Source organism: Vitis vinifera, chromosome 16, assembly GCF_030704535.1.
Source record: "Vitis vinifera cultivar Pinot Noir 40024 chromosome 16, ASM3070453v1".
NCBI classification, from domain to species: domain Eukaryota; kingdom Viridiplantae; phylum Streptophyta; class Magnoliopsida; order Vitales; family Vitaceae; genus Vitis; species Vitis vinifera.
Genome location: NC_081820.1, coordinates 2285070 through 2304240, shown reverse-complemented (window position 1 = coordinate 2304240; position 19171 = coordinate 2285070). Strand labels below are relative to the sequence as shown.

The 19171-nt window shown below is 35.2% G+C and overlaps 1 protein-coding gene across 1 annotated transcript; it reads right to left on the bottom strand.

Moving 5' to 3' along the window:
* Positions 1-7: 7 nt before the first annotated feature.
* LOC100256288 (protein EXPORTIN 1A) lies at positions 8-18795 on the bottom strand. The gene is made up of 32 exons (XM_002275594.5): positions 18191-18795; positions 16248-16364; positions 14798-14890; positions 14598-14669; positions 14172-14279; positions 14009-14091; positions 12942-13080; positions 12720-12788; positions 12548-12625; positions 12281-12343; positions 12149-12193; positions 11959-12066; positions 11770-11868; positions 10671-10874; positions 9964-10023; positions 8929-9039; positions 7713-7810; positions 7339-7447; positions 6884-6949; positions 6607-6705; positions 6441-6521; positions 6221-6310; positions 4868-4953; positions 4646-4726; positions 3795-3977; positions 2958-3024; positions 2205-2315; positions 1885-1992; positions 1667-1804; positions 1456-1593; positions 1279-1383; positions 8-659 (listed from the first exon to the last, which is right to left on the bottom strand). Exons 1-32 carry the CDS (start codon positions 18287-18289, stop codon positions 537-539), a joined length of 3231 nt encoding a protein of 1076 aa, XP_002275630.1. The 5' UTR covers positions 18290-18795; the 3' UTR covers positions 8-536.
* Between the last annotated feature and the right edge of the window lie 376 nt (positions 18796-19171).

The window sequence follows — 19171 nt, the reverse complement described above, 5'->3', positions numbered from 1 at the left end:
TTATCACTGAAAGCAAAAGAACACAAAAGTAGAAAGCTCTTACCAGACAGCAAAATACATTATATGTATCCTACAAACCAATAACAAAAAATTAAATTTCTGCACAAACCGCCAAAGTTAGTATACATTACACCTAAAAGGATGAAACATCAAATCCTGAAGAAAGAGTGATTTCAACATTTTTGCATTCCATCCTTAATGAAATACATTATCTATCAAGGTCCATTCAAGAAACCGGATAATGACTCGCTATATCCCTACATTAGCACCTAAAATACTCTACACCATGCCAATAGAGGTAGGAGGTATTTTTCGAGCAGCCAAAGCCTACGAACGAGGGCGCCTTCATGGATTCACTGGTTCAAACTAAAAGAAAATCTTTCAAAGGTAACGGGAGAAAAAAATAAGGGGGAAAAAATTGATCTGTCTGGTGTCATGTGCATAGAATGTGATAACTGAGATTCAACGCGCCCAAATTGTAACTCCAGAGTCAAAAACCAGGAAATTAGATTTGACAGCAACGACAGACCGACAACCTATGAGTCCAACATCTCGTCTTGAATCTCATTTGGGGCGATGAGCCCTGGGATACTAAGCATCCGCTGTCGCTCTCTTTCTCTCTGAGCAGCAGCTTCTTCTGCATAGAGATCTTTGTTATCCTGCACCAAATGGGCGAGTATTAAAATAAGACCCTACTTGCCTTATTTGTACAGCAATAGCATAACTGTTGTTGCTCAACACAAATGTTCTTGGTGCTGACGCAATGTCGGTGAACATAACATCCATGACACCCAGATGATACCACATTTTCTCATTGAAGGTTTGCAAGCCAAATGATGCAGGGACAGCAAGTAGATCGTTTCATGCTTTGTCCTAAGTAGACCGACAAAAAGGCCCACTAATAGCTGAACAATGTCGAGACAAATAAGTGGACAATAAGCACACTATTGACCTTACTGCAAACAGCATAAAAGTTTTGCTGCCAGTAGAAGCTAGATTCATCAAAAAGGAGATGAAATGTGGGATTTTCCTGTGTGTTCAAAGCCTAGAACAGATAAACTTGACCATTCGCTTTTAAGCATCAATTTTCCTAAAATCAGCCTGCCTAGTTGCAGCTTTAAAGTGAGGTACGTTTAACCCTAAATGCAACGTAAAGTTAACTAGAATGAAAATGCTTGTGCTGACAAGATATGACAGTTCCAGGCTTTTATAAGTTATATCTATCTTGGGTACTCCAACCTAATGAAGTAGTCAATATTTACTAATTTGCAGCGTTACCTGAGCAGAGAATTCTTTTGATTGAACGAGGAAGTCTCGTATGTGATTTTTAAATGTTGAGAGGTCATTTCTCGACTCAAATAGTCCAGTCACAAATTGGGTCACCTGAAAATTTTCTTCCAGTTAGAGATCTCCAAAGAAGACAGAAGGTGTTGAACAAATGCTTATCTTCCATACCTCAGATGTCGTCATGTTGGGGAACGAGGTACTCAAGAGTTTTATGGTATACTCACGAACAAACATTGTGTTATTAGGATATGGATAAGCAACTGTAGATACATCCCATAAAGGCTCTGTTAATGCACCAGACTCAACCTGAAATCACATTACTAGCTGTAATTTAACTGTCTCCTGGCTACAGCTGAGAAGTCATATAGAGATATATTACCAGGCAAAATAGGTGCTGCAGTACTAAGACATGCAACTTGAATCCAGGTTTGTGAAAGGTATCTGTCAGAACAGCAAAAATTTCTTGCTCGATTGTCAAGAAGTACGTTCGGTAGAACTGGTTACAGAACTCAGAAGCCTGTCAAGTGACCCAAAACCCAGTAAGCATCCAGCATGTCACATGGAATAGACGATGCAAGAATACATACAAAACCACACCTGAAAGTTCTTCAACATCTCCAATAAAAGGTTTAAACCTGTTTCTGCAATATTCCTCTCAGTGTGCCGGAAAGCCCATATGATTGAGTCCATTACAAGCTTCAATTGCTAATGCAGACCAAAAACAAGACAAACAAGAATAAGCTCATTGCAATCAGAAAGGGGAAAATAAGATGAACAATAATAATGATGCACATAAGAAAACCCAATTGTTTACATCCACATTCAAACAGATGAACTAACACAACTATAAACAGAATTTAGACACAAATCAAGCTAAAATGAGACTTAATGAAGGGGAATAAAATTTCAACACCAACCTGGCTTGACAACCGAATCAAAGCAGGAAAGCAATGTGTAGCAATTGCACGAAGTAAGGAGAAGAATTTTAGGCGATGCTCTGGATAATCTTCAAAATTTTTAGTAATCATCTGCAGTACACAGCAGCAGAAAATTAAGGAAAGATCAATATTGCTCAGGCAAAACATATGCATCCACTGCTAAATAACCTGTGTGGAAGGTGACCAACTATACACAATGATGTCATGACTTATCGTATCTAGCAGCATATAATTATATTGCCTCCAAACAATAAAGAAAAAAAATCGACAACGGAAATTGCTGAAAAAAATACAGTTACATTTCAAAATAATCCGCATCATCTTGCAACATTATGGAAGTTCATTGAATCCATAATTGAGACAAGGGAGTGTTCCTGGTGCAGGATATGATGGTGCTTAGATTTTATATCACATTTTTAATATGGAACTGCATGTTATAAAACAAAACATGTCTAGTATGATAGACCAGGGCAGTAGCACATTCAGCAGAACTTCTTTTCCACCCTACTATGCATGTACAAACCATATGTCGTACCTGCTTCATTCTCCTCGAACATGCGTTTAATTCTTTATGCTTTTTCAGGATCTTCTATTTTTCATAAATTATTTTCTATGAATTAAAAGCAATCTTGAGTAACATTGGAAATTCCGAGACAGATATCAAGTATAGGCACATAAAACCATACACACATAGATTAACAACACAAATCAAGTAGCAGCCCACATCCTCACCTCCAGCGTGCATTGAAAACTGGCTTCAAATATGCGAGGCACATCCTCTATCATTGCACCCTTGTACCTACATTATTGAAACCGATTAAAAAAAGGTGAAACATTAGAAAAGAAAATTGAAGTAAAAGGATTAACAAATTCTTCAAGAGAGAAGTCTGCTGATTGTGGTAGAAACATCAGTCTCCAGCAGCACAGAATGAGCAAATTAAACTTTGCAAAAAAAAGCAGCTCAGCAAAGATAGAAGAAAACCCAGCATCAGAACTTGCAAGCTCACAAGGAAAACTAATGAAAGAAAAATAGAGGACCGCCTAAGAAATACACGCAAGAAAATAGTAATATATGGCAAAGTAGCATCAGAATTGGATTGTTCTCCAGTATGCTAAGCACTAAATCATTAAAATATTTATTTTACAGTAGGAATATGGACCGCAAATATAATATTTAAATCTTGTGAACATGGATAAATAGCTGAATTCAAGCCAATCTTAATATTTTAGATAATATTGGTCGGACTGCTGAGGATGACATGACAGGAGTTGCTGCTTCCAGATGCACTATCTAGCACTTCTATATACAAATGTTTCTATACAAAAAAGGGGAATGTGTGTAACCGATAAGTGTTATAGAAAACCTACACCATATTGGAACTGCTACCCAGGTAAGCCTACAAGAGGGACTTTCACAAAGTTAAAAAGAAAGAAACACTAAAAAAAAAAACTAGGGACTGTATAATATCTAGTTTTCTCATAGTTGGTCATTTGTAATTGGAGCCATCTCCCACTAACTAATTCACAGAAATACATTATAATGAACACAATGAGAAAAAGATATAGTACTTGTTTATTATTGTTGCAAAAAGTGACAAAACTTCTGATTCCCTAGCATCAGGTACATTCCTTGCGTAGTCACCAAGAACAGGATCCATCATTGGAGGAACAAATTGCTTTCCAATTTGTGGCTGATCTTCAGCCTTGTCCAAAAATGTCTCAATGAGCTTGAGAGTCTCCCTCTTAACTGACCTGTTCCAAGCAGCACAGAGGGGGGAAAAAAGAAACTTGTAGGTTATACAAACAGTTATCAATAACTCATAAACATGCTATCATGATTGACATGTGTCTCCCACATATACAAAGAATTTCTTTCAGTTTTTTTTTAAAAAAATATTAGTCCTAAACCTATATTTCTTGAAATAAATTCTTACACTTATCTTAAAGATATTGTAATGGTAAAAGAAAGTAAACAAACCTTTTATGCCCACTACATCAAATGGGGCCTAAGTATTAAACTTTTTCTTCAATATTTAAAAAACACAAGGATAAACATTAAAACTAGGAGCCTAAATTATCTGCTATGGGCATCACACATAATACAATTTATAATAAAAGAAGACAAGTGCATAATTTGACTTTTGCATGTTCCATTGAATTTAAATTTTTATCTAAATATGAAACCTCACACTCGGTTGTTTCTTTGATAGGCAAGAAAAATCTATTAGATGGTACCACCTAGCAAGAAAAAGGGTGCTGCACAAGAACTCATAATGCTTATAACAGTATACAGATTAATCTTCACTATATTAATCAATGCATTGTCCAGAAAGCGTATAAACTGATACTGAATATGATATGCTATGTCACATCTATATTATATGGCAAAATTGAGACAATATCTTGATAATTGGTCTTACCGCAAAAGCTTTACATAGGACGTTTTAGAGGCAAAGGGCCCTCCTTCAGCAATGCTATTCGATATAAGCTCACTGTACATTCTGTTGCAAGCATTGGGAAGTCATGAAAACGAAACATTAGTTCACGTGCCAGTGGCCCTTCTTAAGGCTGGTATGCTCAATATATCAAAGTTGATATAGCTGACAATCTTTTAAGTTTAAATTTTACTTGAAAATATATACCTGTACACGTTAAGCATGTCCAAAAATATCAGCGTAATTTGTGATAAGAAATATGTTCCAAGTGATGTGGCAACACTTGTATTTGTCTGCAAAAGAATTGTCTCAAAGGTTACACTTTAATCTTCATGAGGCAGTGAATCGAAAAATAAAAAATACAAATCACCAACCCAGAACAAAGAATTCATCATTAAAGATACCATAATGGTCTGATCTACAAGCTAACAAACCATAAACAATGCACTGGGAGGACTATATAAAGGAACAATCTATCAAGAAAGGGCCATCATCAGGATGATAAAAAAGATTATTTGTGAAAAACTATGTTCTTTTTTCCTTTTCTGCAACAAATTCAGGGAATTTTAAGTCCAGAAAACTGTGTGTGACTATAAACAAGCACTATATGGAGGAGGAGACCCTTATCATTCTGACATAATTTCATTTATCTTCCACATGTGAGATTCTGGATAAATGCACCACAACCAAGCACTCCTCACTGTAACACAATTTAAAAATAACATCATAGTCTATAGTTCCAGCAAATCTGCAAATAATCACAAAATGGTTTTCTACTCCTTGCTAGGAGATGAAGCCAAAGAACCAAAAATGTCAAATCAATGATACAGATCAAGTTCGCTTTGTGGAAATACACAGTGCATTAATACATTATAAAACTGCATGTACACTAGACAAGAAATTATCCACTAAGTTCACCCAAAATTCCTAACTTTTTAATTCATTTGATAAGAAAATAAACTGAAAAGACAGCATGAAATTTGAGAGAAAAAAGAGCAAGGCCAATTATTAATATGTGTATATGTGGGGGGGAGGGGGGTTTTGTATTGGAAATTTCAATAAGGGCATTTGGATGTCAAACAGGGATGGAATAATTTGTATCACATACAATCTGAAATGAAGCATACTGTTCTTCTCCCTCATAGCACTTGCAAATGAGTACCATACTATAACCATACTAATAATTTTCAGGATTTCAACAAATGACCTATATATATATATATATATATATATATATAAATGGTTTTATTGTCACCATTTTGGATGCCTACCACAATACTTAGCAATAACTGAAATTTATTTATTTTCATCTCTTCATTTCATTGTCAAACATATTTATGTCTTCAGATCTATATAAAACTTCTTATTAGACAGGATCTATGTAAAACAAAATGGACTGTTTACTAAGAAAACAAATAGTCCAGAGGCACCAATGCACCCCTTCCCCATGTTATCAATAAAATAAAATAAAAAATAAAAAAACATATAGCTGTACTCATTCTATCAAATAATCAGGTTGCAAATCCTGCTTCCACTTCTCATGTGTCACAGATATTATACCTGCAATATATTAAGCACAGTCCGGATCACATCTTGATCCTTCAGGAAATCAACACTTTGGCGTGCCTGTCCAATAATTTCAGCCCATTTCTGCATAATAAAACAAGTCCCTAAGCACAAGACTAAAGCCACAAAGTTCCAGCATCACTTCACACATGTGCGCTCTTGAGAGACACAGAAATGGTGAGATCAAACTCTAATAATGCAATTTAAAACATACCTGATTTGGGAGTTCCATCAACCTCTGCAGATACTCATCCCTCTTCTGGGGATCAGATTCTGCTTGGATCATATGACCAACCTACAAATAAAATAAATAAAAAATAAGGGAATAATCTTACAACAAAGCAACTTTGCAAATAAAATCAAGATTATGATCTACATACAGATTCATAAAAGGTATGGATTTGGTGAGGCTCAAGATCTGCAATAGTTGATGGAAGGCCTGATAGTAATTCAGATACAAATGGTTCATTTTCACCAACCTGAAAATAACATAAGTTTCTCATCAAATTAATAATAAGAGAAGCAAATCACCATTGGGCTAAAACAATTCCCCTAGTGATGTGTTACCTCAAATAATTAAGACAAGGACTATTTTTAACCAGAGAAACATAATATCAGCCACACAATCTAAAAGAGGAGAAATAAAAGTAAATTCACCTGTATAATAACAAATTTACGTTTGCACTTCTGGACAATTTTCAAGAATGTATCGCAGGCCATGTCCTGAAAGAGATGCATGGAAGTTATAATTAAGCATCATATGCAAATACTAATTCAGGCAACAGCCTCAGATGCTTTCGTAAACATTTCTGCAACTAGATAAAAGTTTTTAATATAAGTAGCCATTCCAAGCAATATAAATCAGAAAGTCCTATTTCAGGAAAGGAGGGCAAACTGACAAGGGAAGAAAGGATGGAACTCAAAGCATTCCGAAAAGAAAGATCTCTGTGATCCAGAGCCATGGGATTTTTTCTATCAGATATAAAGGTCTATTACATGAAAAATACTACTAATATATAGAGCATGAAAGTAAAGTTCTAACAACATGAAACCTGCAAATGACTATCAGATGTGCAATATCTTGGAGGAAAATAATGGGATAGTAATAATACCTGAACTCCAGGATGTGTCTCATGCATGAACTCAAATAACTTATTCACAACAGTTTTCAAGAACTTCCAATGGGCCCTCAGAAATTTTGGGTATTGTCCAACAACATACCTGCCAATCCAACCAAAAAGAATTAAAATATAAACTGGAAATTTTGAGCAGACCTATAATTTAGTTTTACAGGAGAGATACCAAAGATCTGATTATTTATAGTTGTCCAATTGCCAACAAGAGGCATAACTGAGACAATCACTTGTACTAATTTTTCAACTACATAAAGGTCCAGAGCACCTATACCCTGATCAAGAATTGAAAAGGACCACATAGAACCCTAATGGAGATTGTCATGACCAACTTTAACATCATAAATTCTTACATGATGTTGCTTGCAATGACGGCCTTGTTATCTTTTCCTTTTGTGATTTCACATAAATTCAGTAAATCACGGATGACCATCACCAGAAATCTGTTTTCCTGCCAAAATTCAAGATAGTGAAAAATGGTCCATATAAATCCCAGAATCAAAGTAAATGCTTAAACAGAAGGATAAAAAAAGAAAAAAAAAATACCACCTATTTGTTTGGAATGGATGAAGATTCCATCTCAAACAGTTAAGCAAATTTGCAGAAACCACGTAATATTAAGAATCTTTTTCTTTCAAACACAAGAAATTTTCTTAAGATAGAGAAAAGAAATACAAAGAAAGATGAGATAGCCATCAAATAAAGCAAAAGTATGATTAATCCTACAGATGTAAAGACCACAATGAGGAAAAGCCAAAGCTAGAGAAAGGACCAGAGAAAAAAAAGTTTAGGGTATGCCAAAAGTTCTTCCAAATTTTTTATTCTTTTTATTAGAAACAAGAGGTGTATATTAAGGTTAAAGAGAACATGAGAAGGAAAAAATGTTTTTATAAATTAGCCATCTCAGTATGGACAATTCTGGCATTGCATCAAATAAAAAATATTTTACATGTCTATCAGCTTCTATAAAAATTCCATTTCATTACATCTAGACGCACAATACCAGGACATTGAATCCTATAATAAAGCACAAGTAATCCTCAGAGTTTAGTTAAAAATACAGGTAGAAAATGTGTCTACCTTCAATCCAATTCTTAGAGAATAGTCTCAATAAGGTGCTTCATTTCTCTACACGTAGAACATGTGAATAATCTCTAAAAGGTGCTTCATTTCTAAACATCCATATGACATTGGATCCATGAAGAGTCAACTACAGACCTGAACCTGCTGTTTAAAAGGTGATATTGGACCCTATCAAACTTTGCTCACTGGAAAGTTCTCCAGTTTGGTAAAATTTGTGAGGATATTCTAAAATGAAGCATGAAGCCAGAATAAAATCAGAACAATTATCTAAAGGCACAAATATTATTTACCAAAAATGAACTAGTAGACATTGTTAAAAGTATAATTCAATTGACATCACAAGACAATCCTCACTTATCTAAAAATGAAACAAGGAGCGAATCACAGTAACAGCACAGAAAAGAATAAAATGGTGTGAACTAAGCAAAGGTAGTCTCATCATCTTGTTTATACAGGATCTCAAGCTAAACATGGAAAGAATTATACCTGTTCTTCCATCATGGAACCGGATATGGATCCTATTGCCCAGCATAATGTATTTAAGTTATTCCATGTCCAATCCTCACCTTTCAGCTGCTTACTTAATTTTTTCAGCATCTATATACACCAAAGAGAAAGAAAAAAAATATATTCATGTTCAGAAATTATATGAAGACCAAGGCAATTAATTGTTAGTGGTACATATACAGGATACCACTTACACATGTTGAGCAAGATCAAAGGGATTTAGAGAAAATGCAAAGGGAACCTGTATCTGTTCCTGTTGATTATAGTTATGGAGGTCATTATTATAGTTATGGAGGTCATTAGCAGGCTTGTGAACAGGCCTGTGAATGAGGCTTGTGACAAATGAGAAAGTTAAGAAATCTCCCAGCTGCTTTATGCAGTTGAGACGATCGTATTTTACAGAGCAGAAATTGTTTGATATAAAAAACCATATTCATATTAGATAGAACTAACAATTTGTACAAAACAATAAAGAACAAGAAAACCTACCAAAAAAGGAAAACGTACAGGAGCATACAAAAGAGCAAATAAAAATCCACCAAGTAGAACATCTTTAGCTTCCTAGCCCCAAGGAAATCATGCCTTAAAGTCAAGGGAACATGAAATCCCCAACAAAATCAACTAGGGAAGAGGCTTCCCTCATTGACCAGTTTGCCGGCTTCCTAATAAGCAGATCTAGGCTTCCATTAGGTTTGTGGTATAGATAGAGAGGCTGTGGCGACCAGAAAACATAAGAGATGGATTACAGGTGGCACTTGGGGGAAGTGAGTGGTAATCATGGCAGAGAATCGTGGAAACATATTAGGAGGATTAGATCGGGTTCACAAAATTGCATCTATTTCAAATTTGTGGAAGGTCATCAATTGAAAAAAAAAAAAACAGATTCTTATATAATTGGAATCATAGTAGATAGATAGGAGTGAAAGTATATCTAAGGAAGAGAAATAAAAGCACATAATGTGTTAGTTTTCCTTACAAGCAAATATAAAAACAAATTAGATCATAACTCCATACCTGCTTTTCAGTATCCTCATGATCAAGGTGTGACAAATAGATCAGAGTTTCTCTCATAATCTGCAGGAAGAAAGGTAAATAAGGTAAAATATAAATAAGGTAAAAATTTAGAAATAGATACACAAGATGAAGTAAAATGTAAAACAATTCCCATATATAACATCTTATGTATTACAAGAACAATCCAAATTCTAAAAGATGATTCAGGATGCTGTCCACCTACTCATCCACCTTAGCTTACTCACACAGCAACCATTATTCTGTTAATTTCTATAACAATAGCCAAGTCATTTAATTTGAACTTTTCCTGTAGGAACTTCTAAAACCCTGACAGACAAACAAACAAGAACCAATTCAAAGAAACATAACTGAATTCACACGTCTTGTGAAAAAATCATTGAGCTCCATCTAAAGAACAAAAATAACAATGTTCTTGACAACATTCCCATTCTCCTTTTCTTTTTTTTCCAAAAATCAGTCTTGTGTTCATAAAAATAACTGCTAAATTCTTTTTTCTTTTTTTTTTTTGATAAGCAACCAGAAAAGTAACTGCTAAATTGAGTAATTTTGTTTTTTAAGGACCACAATGCCCTAACCAACTGATGAACAATGGGTAAATCGATATGGAAGAATTATACTATCCCCACACTCTAACAAATATATATGTATAGATTTGATGCTTTATTTTTCAGATATAAATTGAATACCTTATACTGAACAAGGACATCATTGTCTTTCATAGTTTCACGAACAATATTCCCATTTTCATCTTCAACAATCAGAACTTCTTCAGGCTTAGCCATACGACAGATCATAAGCAATCTCAACTTTGACATAGGACCAGAATAAAGCTGCCGCCGCTGCAGAAGTTGAGAACCAAGGCCATCAACCATACCAGGGATCAATGGTATCTGTCGATTCAGCACACAAACGGAAGTTGGCATGAGTATAAATTTTTCCATAGAAAAAAGACAAGTACAAACATTCCACAGACCATATGAAGACTCAGACAAGCAGCAGGAGCCAATGTAATATTTATTGACAAATATACCAACATGCATGAAACCAGGCAATGGGTATTATAATGCAGAAATAAGAAGGCCTACAGAAAATGTTATGACAAATTATCATAAGAAGGTAAAATAATCCTTGTCACCTAATTAGTAAACATGGTGATGAAATGGTACCTGAACCCAAAAATGAGAAATTGAACAAAAATTCTCTTCCTAACACAAAGAATCCATTCCAAAAGGTTTAAGCTTACATTGTTAGACATGCCTCAAGGTGGGAGATACCTCTCTGGTTTGATGACAAGATCCTAATGAGGCCATAACTGATAAGTGGCATCGGATTAAGCAGGCCCAAAGAGTAGTACCTTGTCCAAGTCATTGAGGAATACTCCATGGATTCCCACACTTTCAGGTAACTCGGTTCCCAAGTCTAGCTAGCTAACTTCCTCCTATTGAGGAGATGATGGCATTGGCTTTGAACTCAGTTTCAAGTGCAGAGAAGTCACTGAAGGACCTTTCTATTAAATTTTTCTTTGTGATAGGAATTTTCCTAACAAAATTCATTAGACATTCTCTCTTTTACCAGCTGTGGGAAACAACAGTTGTGCAGGTGAAAACAAAATAAAGGGACAAGGGTGCGCTATGTCTCCATATATGTAATCTCAAATCCAAAATACAGGAGCAAAGAACTACAACACAAGTTCAAGAAAGAAATCCTTGAAATCTTAAAGCAAATCTACCTTGTCCTAAAATATTACAGGATCATGATCTACCAATAAAAAAAAAATTACTTTACCTGCAGTCCCATCATATTTGCAGCCACTGCAGGATTATCTAAATTATGGTGTGCCTCGAACAGCTCCAAAACTAAGGAGTTCCAATAGTCCAGACAAACCTGTTCAATGATGCCAGGTCCAACTATAAACTTGAGAGCTTAATTACAAAGAGAAAAAGGTGAACAGATATATAACAACAACAATCATACCTTGAAAACTTCAGTGTCATCCACATATGAGATGCCAATGAGATACTCAAGACCCAGTAGGAGTGCAGATATGTTCTCTTGACTAGATTCCAGCACTCGAATATGAGACTGAATAGGAAAAGAGGGGTATCAGCATGTTTTTTCCTATTGCCTGGCTAACAAACCCCTAAAAGCAAGAAATGAAACCAACCTTATAAAATGAGGTGAAAAATAGAGCAAGGTTCTGAATAAATGCCTGAAGAAACAAAGAAAATATACAAATTGGTTAGAGACATACGAAAAAACAAAAACAAAACAAATACCCACATATTGGAAACATTACCTGCTCCTCACTAGAGCCATGTGCATAAGCCTCAGGTATGTTTGTAGTAGTTGGAAGAATAGACTGAAGAAAATCAAAGGTGCACGCAAAAGGCAACAAAGATAAAACAATAAATTCAAATAAATAAAATGCAGATAAAATGAATGACAAACAAGAGAAAAAATAAGGAACAAACTCCAATAAATCTAAGCAACCCAGGAAATAAACTTAGAAAGTTCAAATGTAGCTCTAAACCACATTTAGGTGAAATCCTTGTTTTTGGCTTACCTGTAACTGGACCATGAATATGTTATACATTTTCACATACTGAAGGTTATAGAAGTCCCCAAAATTAAGGGCTGCAACCTGTGAACATCAAGAACAAAAAATGTTATATACCCTGAAGATAACAAGCAAAGGCATTGTACAGATTTATCTGAAAAATGGAATGTTAATATACCTCTGTCAAACACTGGAGGGTGAGATTCCGATATGATGGGACAGGAAAAAATTTTAGGAGCGTTTCCAGCTGACACATACAACGAAGTACATATTCAGGCAGTTATTTAACTCTTAACTGAAAGATTCCAAAATTTTAACACCAAATACAAGTACTGCAAGGTTACAGATAAATTGATTCTCATCAAATTCAACATGAACCATGGAAGAGCATTGCACAAACCAGCGGTGATTCAAAAATATAGCCCAAAGGAATCCATGAGAGAAAAGCATGCAATGTAGCCAGCGTTGCCCGTATAAGTTCAGTTCTTTGAGATGCTGATAGTACATATAAGCATAACTCATGAATGAGCTGAAACTCACTGCAAATAAATCCAAAAATATCCTTAGTAAGATAAATGATAAAAATAAATAGCAAATTGAATATTAAAGGATCTTACCAAAAAATTGAATACTAAAAGGTGACAAGCTGATAGCTAAGGCTGTCCACAAAACTACAATCTTATACAGAAGCTAAAACTGCTATACATGCAAAAAAAAAGTAGCCACAACAGCTCATGATAATCAGACTAGTCCAAGAACTTCAGGAAAATTTGTATTAAAAGGTATTAGAGCATCCAAAACAACTTTTGACTTTAAATTGGATTACAAACAAAGAACAGACAGTAAACTGTTCCTGCTATTGCTTAGCCAATTCACAACATAGTATTTAGGGATCCTAAAAATCTCAAGAGTCCTCACTGCCAAAGAATATTTTTGCTTCCTTATTTATCCAGCAAGAGTATTTTCTCAGTTAAATTTCTGATAGAGTGTTTTCCAATGTAAAGAGTTAAATTGAACATCAAGTTCTCAAGCCAGTGAAGCTGGGAGGAAATAACATTAAGAAATTGCTAGGAGTAATAGCAAAGGTTGGTTACTTGCCTGAATCACTATAAATGGTTTAAAAATAATAAAAATAAAATAAAAAAAGAGTTGCCATCACACAATAAATACTACAGATCTCATAAGCACGAGCCCAAATCAAATAAATAAGTTGAGTAGGCACAATTAAACAAACTCTATTTCTTGAACAAATTCAATGGTTTAAGCGTATCTTACAACATTGCCAAATATGTAAAACATTACAAATTGCATGTCTTGGCTTGCTCATTACATACAAACAGTTGCAAGCCTACAAGTCAAAAATCTTAAAGCAGTAAACAAGGCACAGACAAAACTCATGGATGCAACAGCCAGGAGCACTTCACCCGACATAATCCTGAGGGGTTCCAAGGGCCCTAGACAAATTACCTGTTTAGAGATTGTTTAAGCTCTTTGATCTTCTGTTGAGTCATTTCTCCCCTTGAGAAATCAAAAACCTCCTCACTTAGAAGCTGAAAAGCAAGAATTTATGTCATCCATATATGCCCAGCCAAATTTTATCAGGAAGAGATGAAAATCTCCATGGACTTACTTTCAAAATAGCCATGCAATTTTCACAAATTGTTTCACTAGTTTTTGCTGCCGAAACAAGATCAGGAATGAAGCTTCGCCATCTTGCTGGCCACTCATGCTTCAAAACCTGTATTTTCATAGGCCACATGATAATTGGGTTATAGAATAAACTCAACTAATTAGATCCAAAATATCTCAAAGAAAACCACAAGCACCAAGCTTTCAAAGGGCAGAAATACATCTACAAACTAGAAAGGCAAAAAGAACAACCATAAAAACCAGAAGCTTAACTGCCTAATCATCACTAGGCAACATTGGCTTGCTTAAACAATGATTATAAAAAATTTATACCAAAATTAAAAGAGAAATCCAAGTTGTTGTGTTCTCAATAACCAAAATCACTCTTCTAAGAAACCATTATTTTATGAAAGAGAGACAGGCTTACCTGAACCAAGATGATATTGAGCTTGTTGACATACAGCCTCTCTCGCCGAAATGAGGCCTCATTGCTTGAAAGCTATGCAAGTGCGATCAAAGGCAAAAACAAATAAGGAAATGAAGCAAATGCCACAAGAGGGGAGAAAAAAGAAGAAGAAAAGCATGTCAAAACCTTTATAGGAAAGAAGCATGCTATGTGAATTATACCTGGACAATGACTTCAGAAATGTAATTCTTCATCCCATCCCGTTGTTCAACAGGCAATGCGTTCCACCTATACTTAATAACACCCTCAAGGACCTGATGTAAAAGCACATAAATGCCCCCTCAGATCACCACAACAAATATGGGAAACAACAGAAGAAAATGGTATTTTCAAGTTTTACATCCATAGCTAGAATATTCTGATTTTCCCAGAGGCAGCGAGCATCAGCCTCTGAAATGCACTTGCAACAAGTCAAAGCCATATACCTGATTGTACATAGCTATCAAATGATAACCTTTATTTAAAACACAGAATATTCTCTCAAAATTAACACCTCAGATATGGGAGGGAATGACTCGGGTGTATCACATCCTGTTCAGTGGCTACAATGCCTTAGTTTCACTGATGACCATTGTTGCCACATATGCAGCGGAAGAAAATAAGCAAAAAAAAAAATGAAATGATTAACACCCAGTTCGTCAGCTAGAATCTACTCATTTCCTCTCATGGCACTACACTTGGCAAGTAAAATCCATATGCAACAGATCAAAGCTATCTATCTCCGATGGAAGCCCAAGAGGGCAAATGTGAACTCTTGTCATCCAAAATAAAACTAAAGGCAAGCCCTTCTCAAACTGCAAGACCATTTTGAGCCAAAGTTGGATAGCATTGTTTTTATAGGCAATATAAAAAGTGTTAACAGAAACCCCAAATCAAAATTTATGTATAATTACAGGAAATGTAAATTAATAAAAATGGTGACCATAAGGTCCATGACCCAATCTTTCCCTAAGAATTCTATGCATGTTTATACCTCCTCTGCCAACTTTTAAATTGTTAACTGAAACCTTGAATTCGAAACTCGTGAGCTCATATTTAAGTTACAGGGACTGAAAGGAAACACAATACTCACCAAATATGCACAAAAAAAAAAAGGTCCCATTTTCAAAGCCAGATAAAACTGTACAGAAAACCATAAGATAAAAAATTTGACTGAGTCACTGTGGTTTTCAACCGTAAAAGCTAATGTTTTCATGCTTTTGGGTGTAAAGCACTGAAAGAACCATACAGTGCATATAGGCATAAGTTAACCATTCACAAACCCAGTGACAAATGTAGTTTGCTGATTCTGAAGTGCATCTAATCATTCTGCTCAAAGAACTTCATATGTCAAGCTAAAAAATATTCCATTACTCTGATACAACCTATTGACCGACCATATGACTCACTCAGAAGCACCCAGAAGTAAACCTAAAATAAGGACTTCTGAGCTATGCAAGTTAACCCAAACCAGTACCTGATTACAAAATTTCTGTTTGTTGAGGGGTCAATGATAAATTTAAGACTCATCCCCCCCTAACCTCCAAATGCATTTTAGCACCACGCTAGAATGGTTTTGACCTATCTAGAAATGGAATAATTAGGTACTTATGCAGAAGGACACAAACTGACCTGCAAGGCAAAGAACTTGGTGTTTAGATTCTGAGTGCTTTGTAGAATATGAACTACTTGAAGCCACATATCTGGATTGTTTTGCAGCTCCCTCAAAATCTGGTCTGCAGCTGTCCTCTGCATCACCATTATCCAGCATGAAAAAGGGATATCAAGAAAAAAATTAGTTATTTTTTATTGACAACTCCAAATGAATCAACTATTAATTGACAACTAAGCAAATAGCAAATGATTTCAAACCCTCTTTTTTATTGAGACAATCCAATTATTACAATCATATATACCCCATTTCTATTCTATGCAAATCCTAGTTTTAGAAAAGGAGCATTCCAAATCATAGGCTAAAAACAGAAGTCCTCCGACCAGATTCAGTTAAAAATTATCCACTTATTCTTGATAATTACAGTTCAAAAGGAAACTTTTACTTAGTACTAAAGAAACACACATTCCACGTGCATGGAAAATAAGGCGTGAATTATAAGGAAATAAAGAGTTAAGAATAAAGAGTAAGGGGGGAGAGAAGATTTTAAAAAGCCGGTATATACAAGAGAAGTTAAAAGAGTAAATCCGGTTATCATGGGGCCCACTCGCATAAAATTTCCGTTTTATTTTTTATCTTTACGCTAAAAGTAATTAGATGGGTTATGTCATATGTTTTACCCCTTGAAAAATGGGTGGATGCTACTTGACATAGATTCAAAAGAACTTGATGGCATGAATAAAAATACAACTGCAACCATTGATATTTCTAGGAGAATTGAGACAAAACCGTGAATTTTCTGAGTAATTTCACTATGATATAAAACAAAGTATGAATACATAAAACCAAAAAAAAAATGATTTCTAAAATACAATTTCAGGACCATATACAGTTTACTCCATTGGAAAAAAGAGATTGAACTTCAAATTTTCTACTGTGTGGTTCCCATGGAAGCCAAATGATTGTTAATACATAATTCAGCTTGCTTTCACAGATATCAAAATCATTGTGTTTCATTTCCATTTATTCCTTCCAAGCAAAGCATCATTGAATTCAATCAAGTTTAAGCACCAGAATAGAGAAAAAAATTTGGGAAAAAAATGGCATAGAAATAGCATGCACCCAAAAAAGGAGCGACTACCAAACAGTGGATAAGAAAATTTTAAGTGCTAGAAACACATCAGAATTAATAAGAGAACTCATATAAAAAAACAAAGTTAACCCAAAAAAGTGCTTTTCCCGCCTAAAGCAAAATTAATGCACAATACTAATGGTATGTTTGGTTACTGAGAAACCAATGAAAATAACTAAAAGAAAGTAAAACAAAACGAATCATAAGCTCTTTATTTTCAGTTTCCATACAAACAGAGTCAACTCGATTAAGTTGAGTTCCCCATTTTATCAACAACCAGCAAGGAAAAATCTCAAATTTGCACCTTCCCCCCTCCACAACTTTCTCAGCAGCCAATCAGATGGTTTAAGGACAAACCTGAGCAACAATAACACTCCGCTGCTTACCGATAAAGTGAAATCAAAGTAACAATAATGATAAACTCTGATTTTTCAGTTCCTACAAAAACAAGTAGTCGACTCAACTATCTTCAATCCCCCATTTTACAAACAACCCAACGACCGCAAATGCAAACCTCAAATTTCCCACCTTTTCCCTTGCCCGCGACTTTCTTGGCAACCAAACAGAGGGTTTTGGAGCAAAGGCAAAACAGCGAGAAAATCAAGACAAATCCAACAAAATACAGATCGCAAAATTCACCAAACACTAAACCCCCCGTTTGGCTCGCAAGAAAATCAACACCAAACCCACTCCCAAAGCGGCATGATTTAATCAAGTTCGGAAAAACTACAATTCCCTCTCCCCTCCCACATTTCCATGGGAACTAAACACACTCCAAAGAGAGACGAAAACAAACCAAAACCAAAACCAAAAACCCAAAAGCAACCCCACCTCCTCCTTAGATCCAGTGCCGTAGAAGGCCGCGACGGTAGCGTCGAGCAGCGCCACATCAATCGGCTGGCTCAAATCCCTAAGCTTCTCGGCCGCCATGATTAAAAAAAAAACAGAAATCGGATAAACCCTAGAGCAGGGCTGAGTGTACGGACACGAGCGTTTTGAAAACCCTAGCTTTTAGAAGGTTCGAGAGAAACAAAGCGAACCCAGAAGTGGATTCTAGAGAGAGACGATGGGTCTAGAGAGAGAAACTCAAGACAGCTTCAAAATGAAGCAGACTGATGAGAGAGAAAGAGAGAGGGAGGCTTTGAATATGGATTTTCCCTTCCTCCTTTTTTTTTCTCTCTCCTCTTTTCCCTCTCCTTTTATAGTGATTGAGAAGAGTATTGTTGTTGTGCGTATGTACTCCTAGTCTCTCTATGTGACCTACAATCACCCCCAGCGAATTCAATCAATTTCTAGAGAGAGAAATTAGCAGAAAAAAAAAATTTCTTAGACAGACAAAACAGATTCCGGGGGCCTAGAGAATGTGGATGGCTGGTGAATGGAAAATTTGGGAAAATGGGGTTTTGTGGGTGCTATTTTGTGTCCACCTCCTCGCAAAATCTTTGTCATTGTCAATAAACCAAGTCTTTATATTATCACTATGAATCATCAATTTTTTTTGTCGAAAGAATCAAATCAATATCGATATTTATGTATTGTATTTTATCATGGTCTTATTCATTTCATTGAAGTAGTTTATGAAAGCATTTTCTTCAAAGATGTAGTTTTATGCAATATTACGGAACGTAAATTTTTTTTTAAAGTTAAACGGTATTTATGCAATATGTTTTGTCAAACATTATATTAAAAACTTCTAAATAAAAGTAAAAATTTATAAATTTAGTTATTTTGATATATAACTTTTCAAAACCTAAATGAGATGAATATTTTTATAAACTTGATTATTGATGATATTTATACATTGTATTTAAT

Excerpts from the sequence above, each read along its gene's own strand:
- LOC100256288 (XM_002275594.5), bottom strand. The coding sequence starts at position 18,289 with ATGGCGGCCGAGAAGCTTAGGGATTTGAGCCAGCCGATTGATGTGGCG. Across the intron at positions 7,811-8,928 it reads GTTCCATGATGGAAGAACAG|GAAAACAGATTTCTGGTGAT; the intron begins GTATAATTCTTT and ends GAATTTTGGCAG. Across the intron at positions 2,316-2,957 it reads GTTTTCAATGCACGCTGGAG|ATGATTACTAAAAATTTTGA; the intron begins GTGAGGATGTGG and ends TGTGTACTGCAG.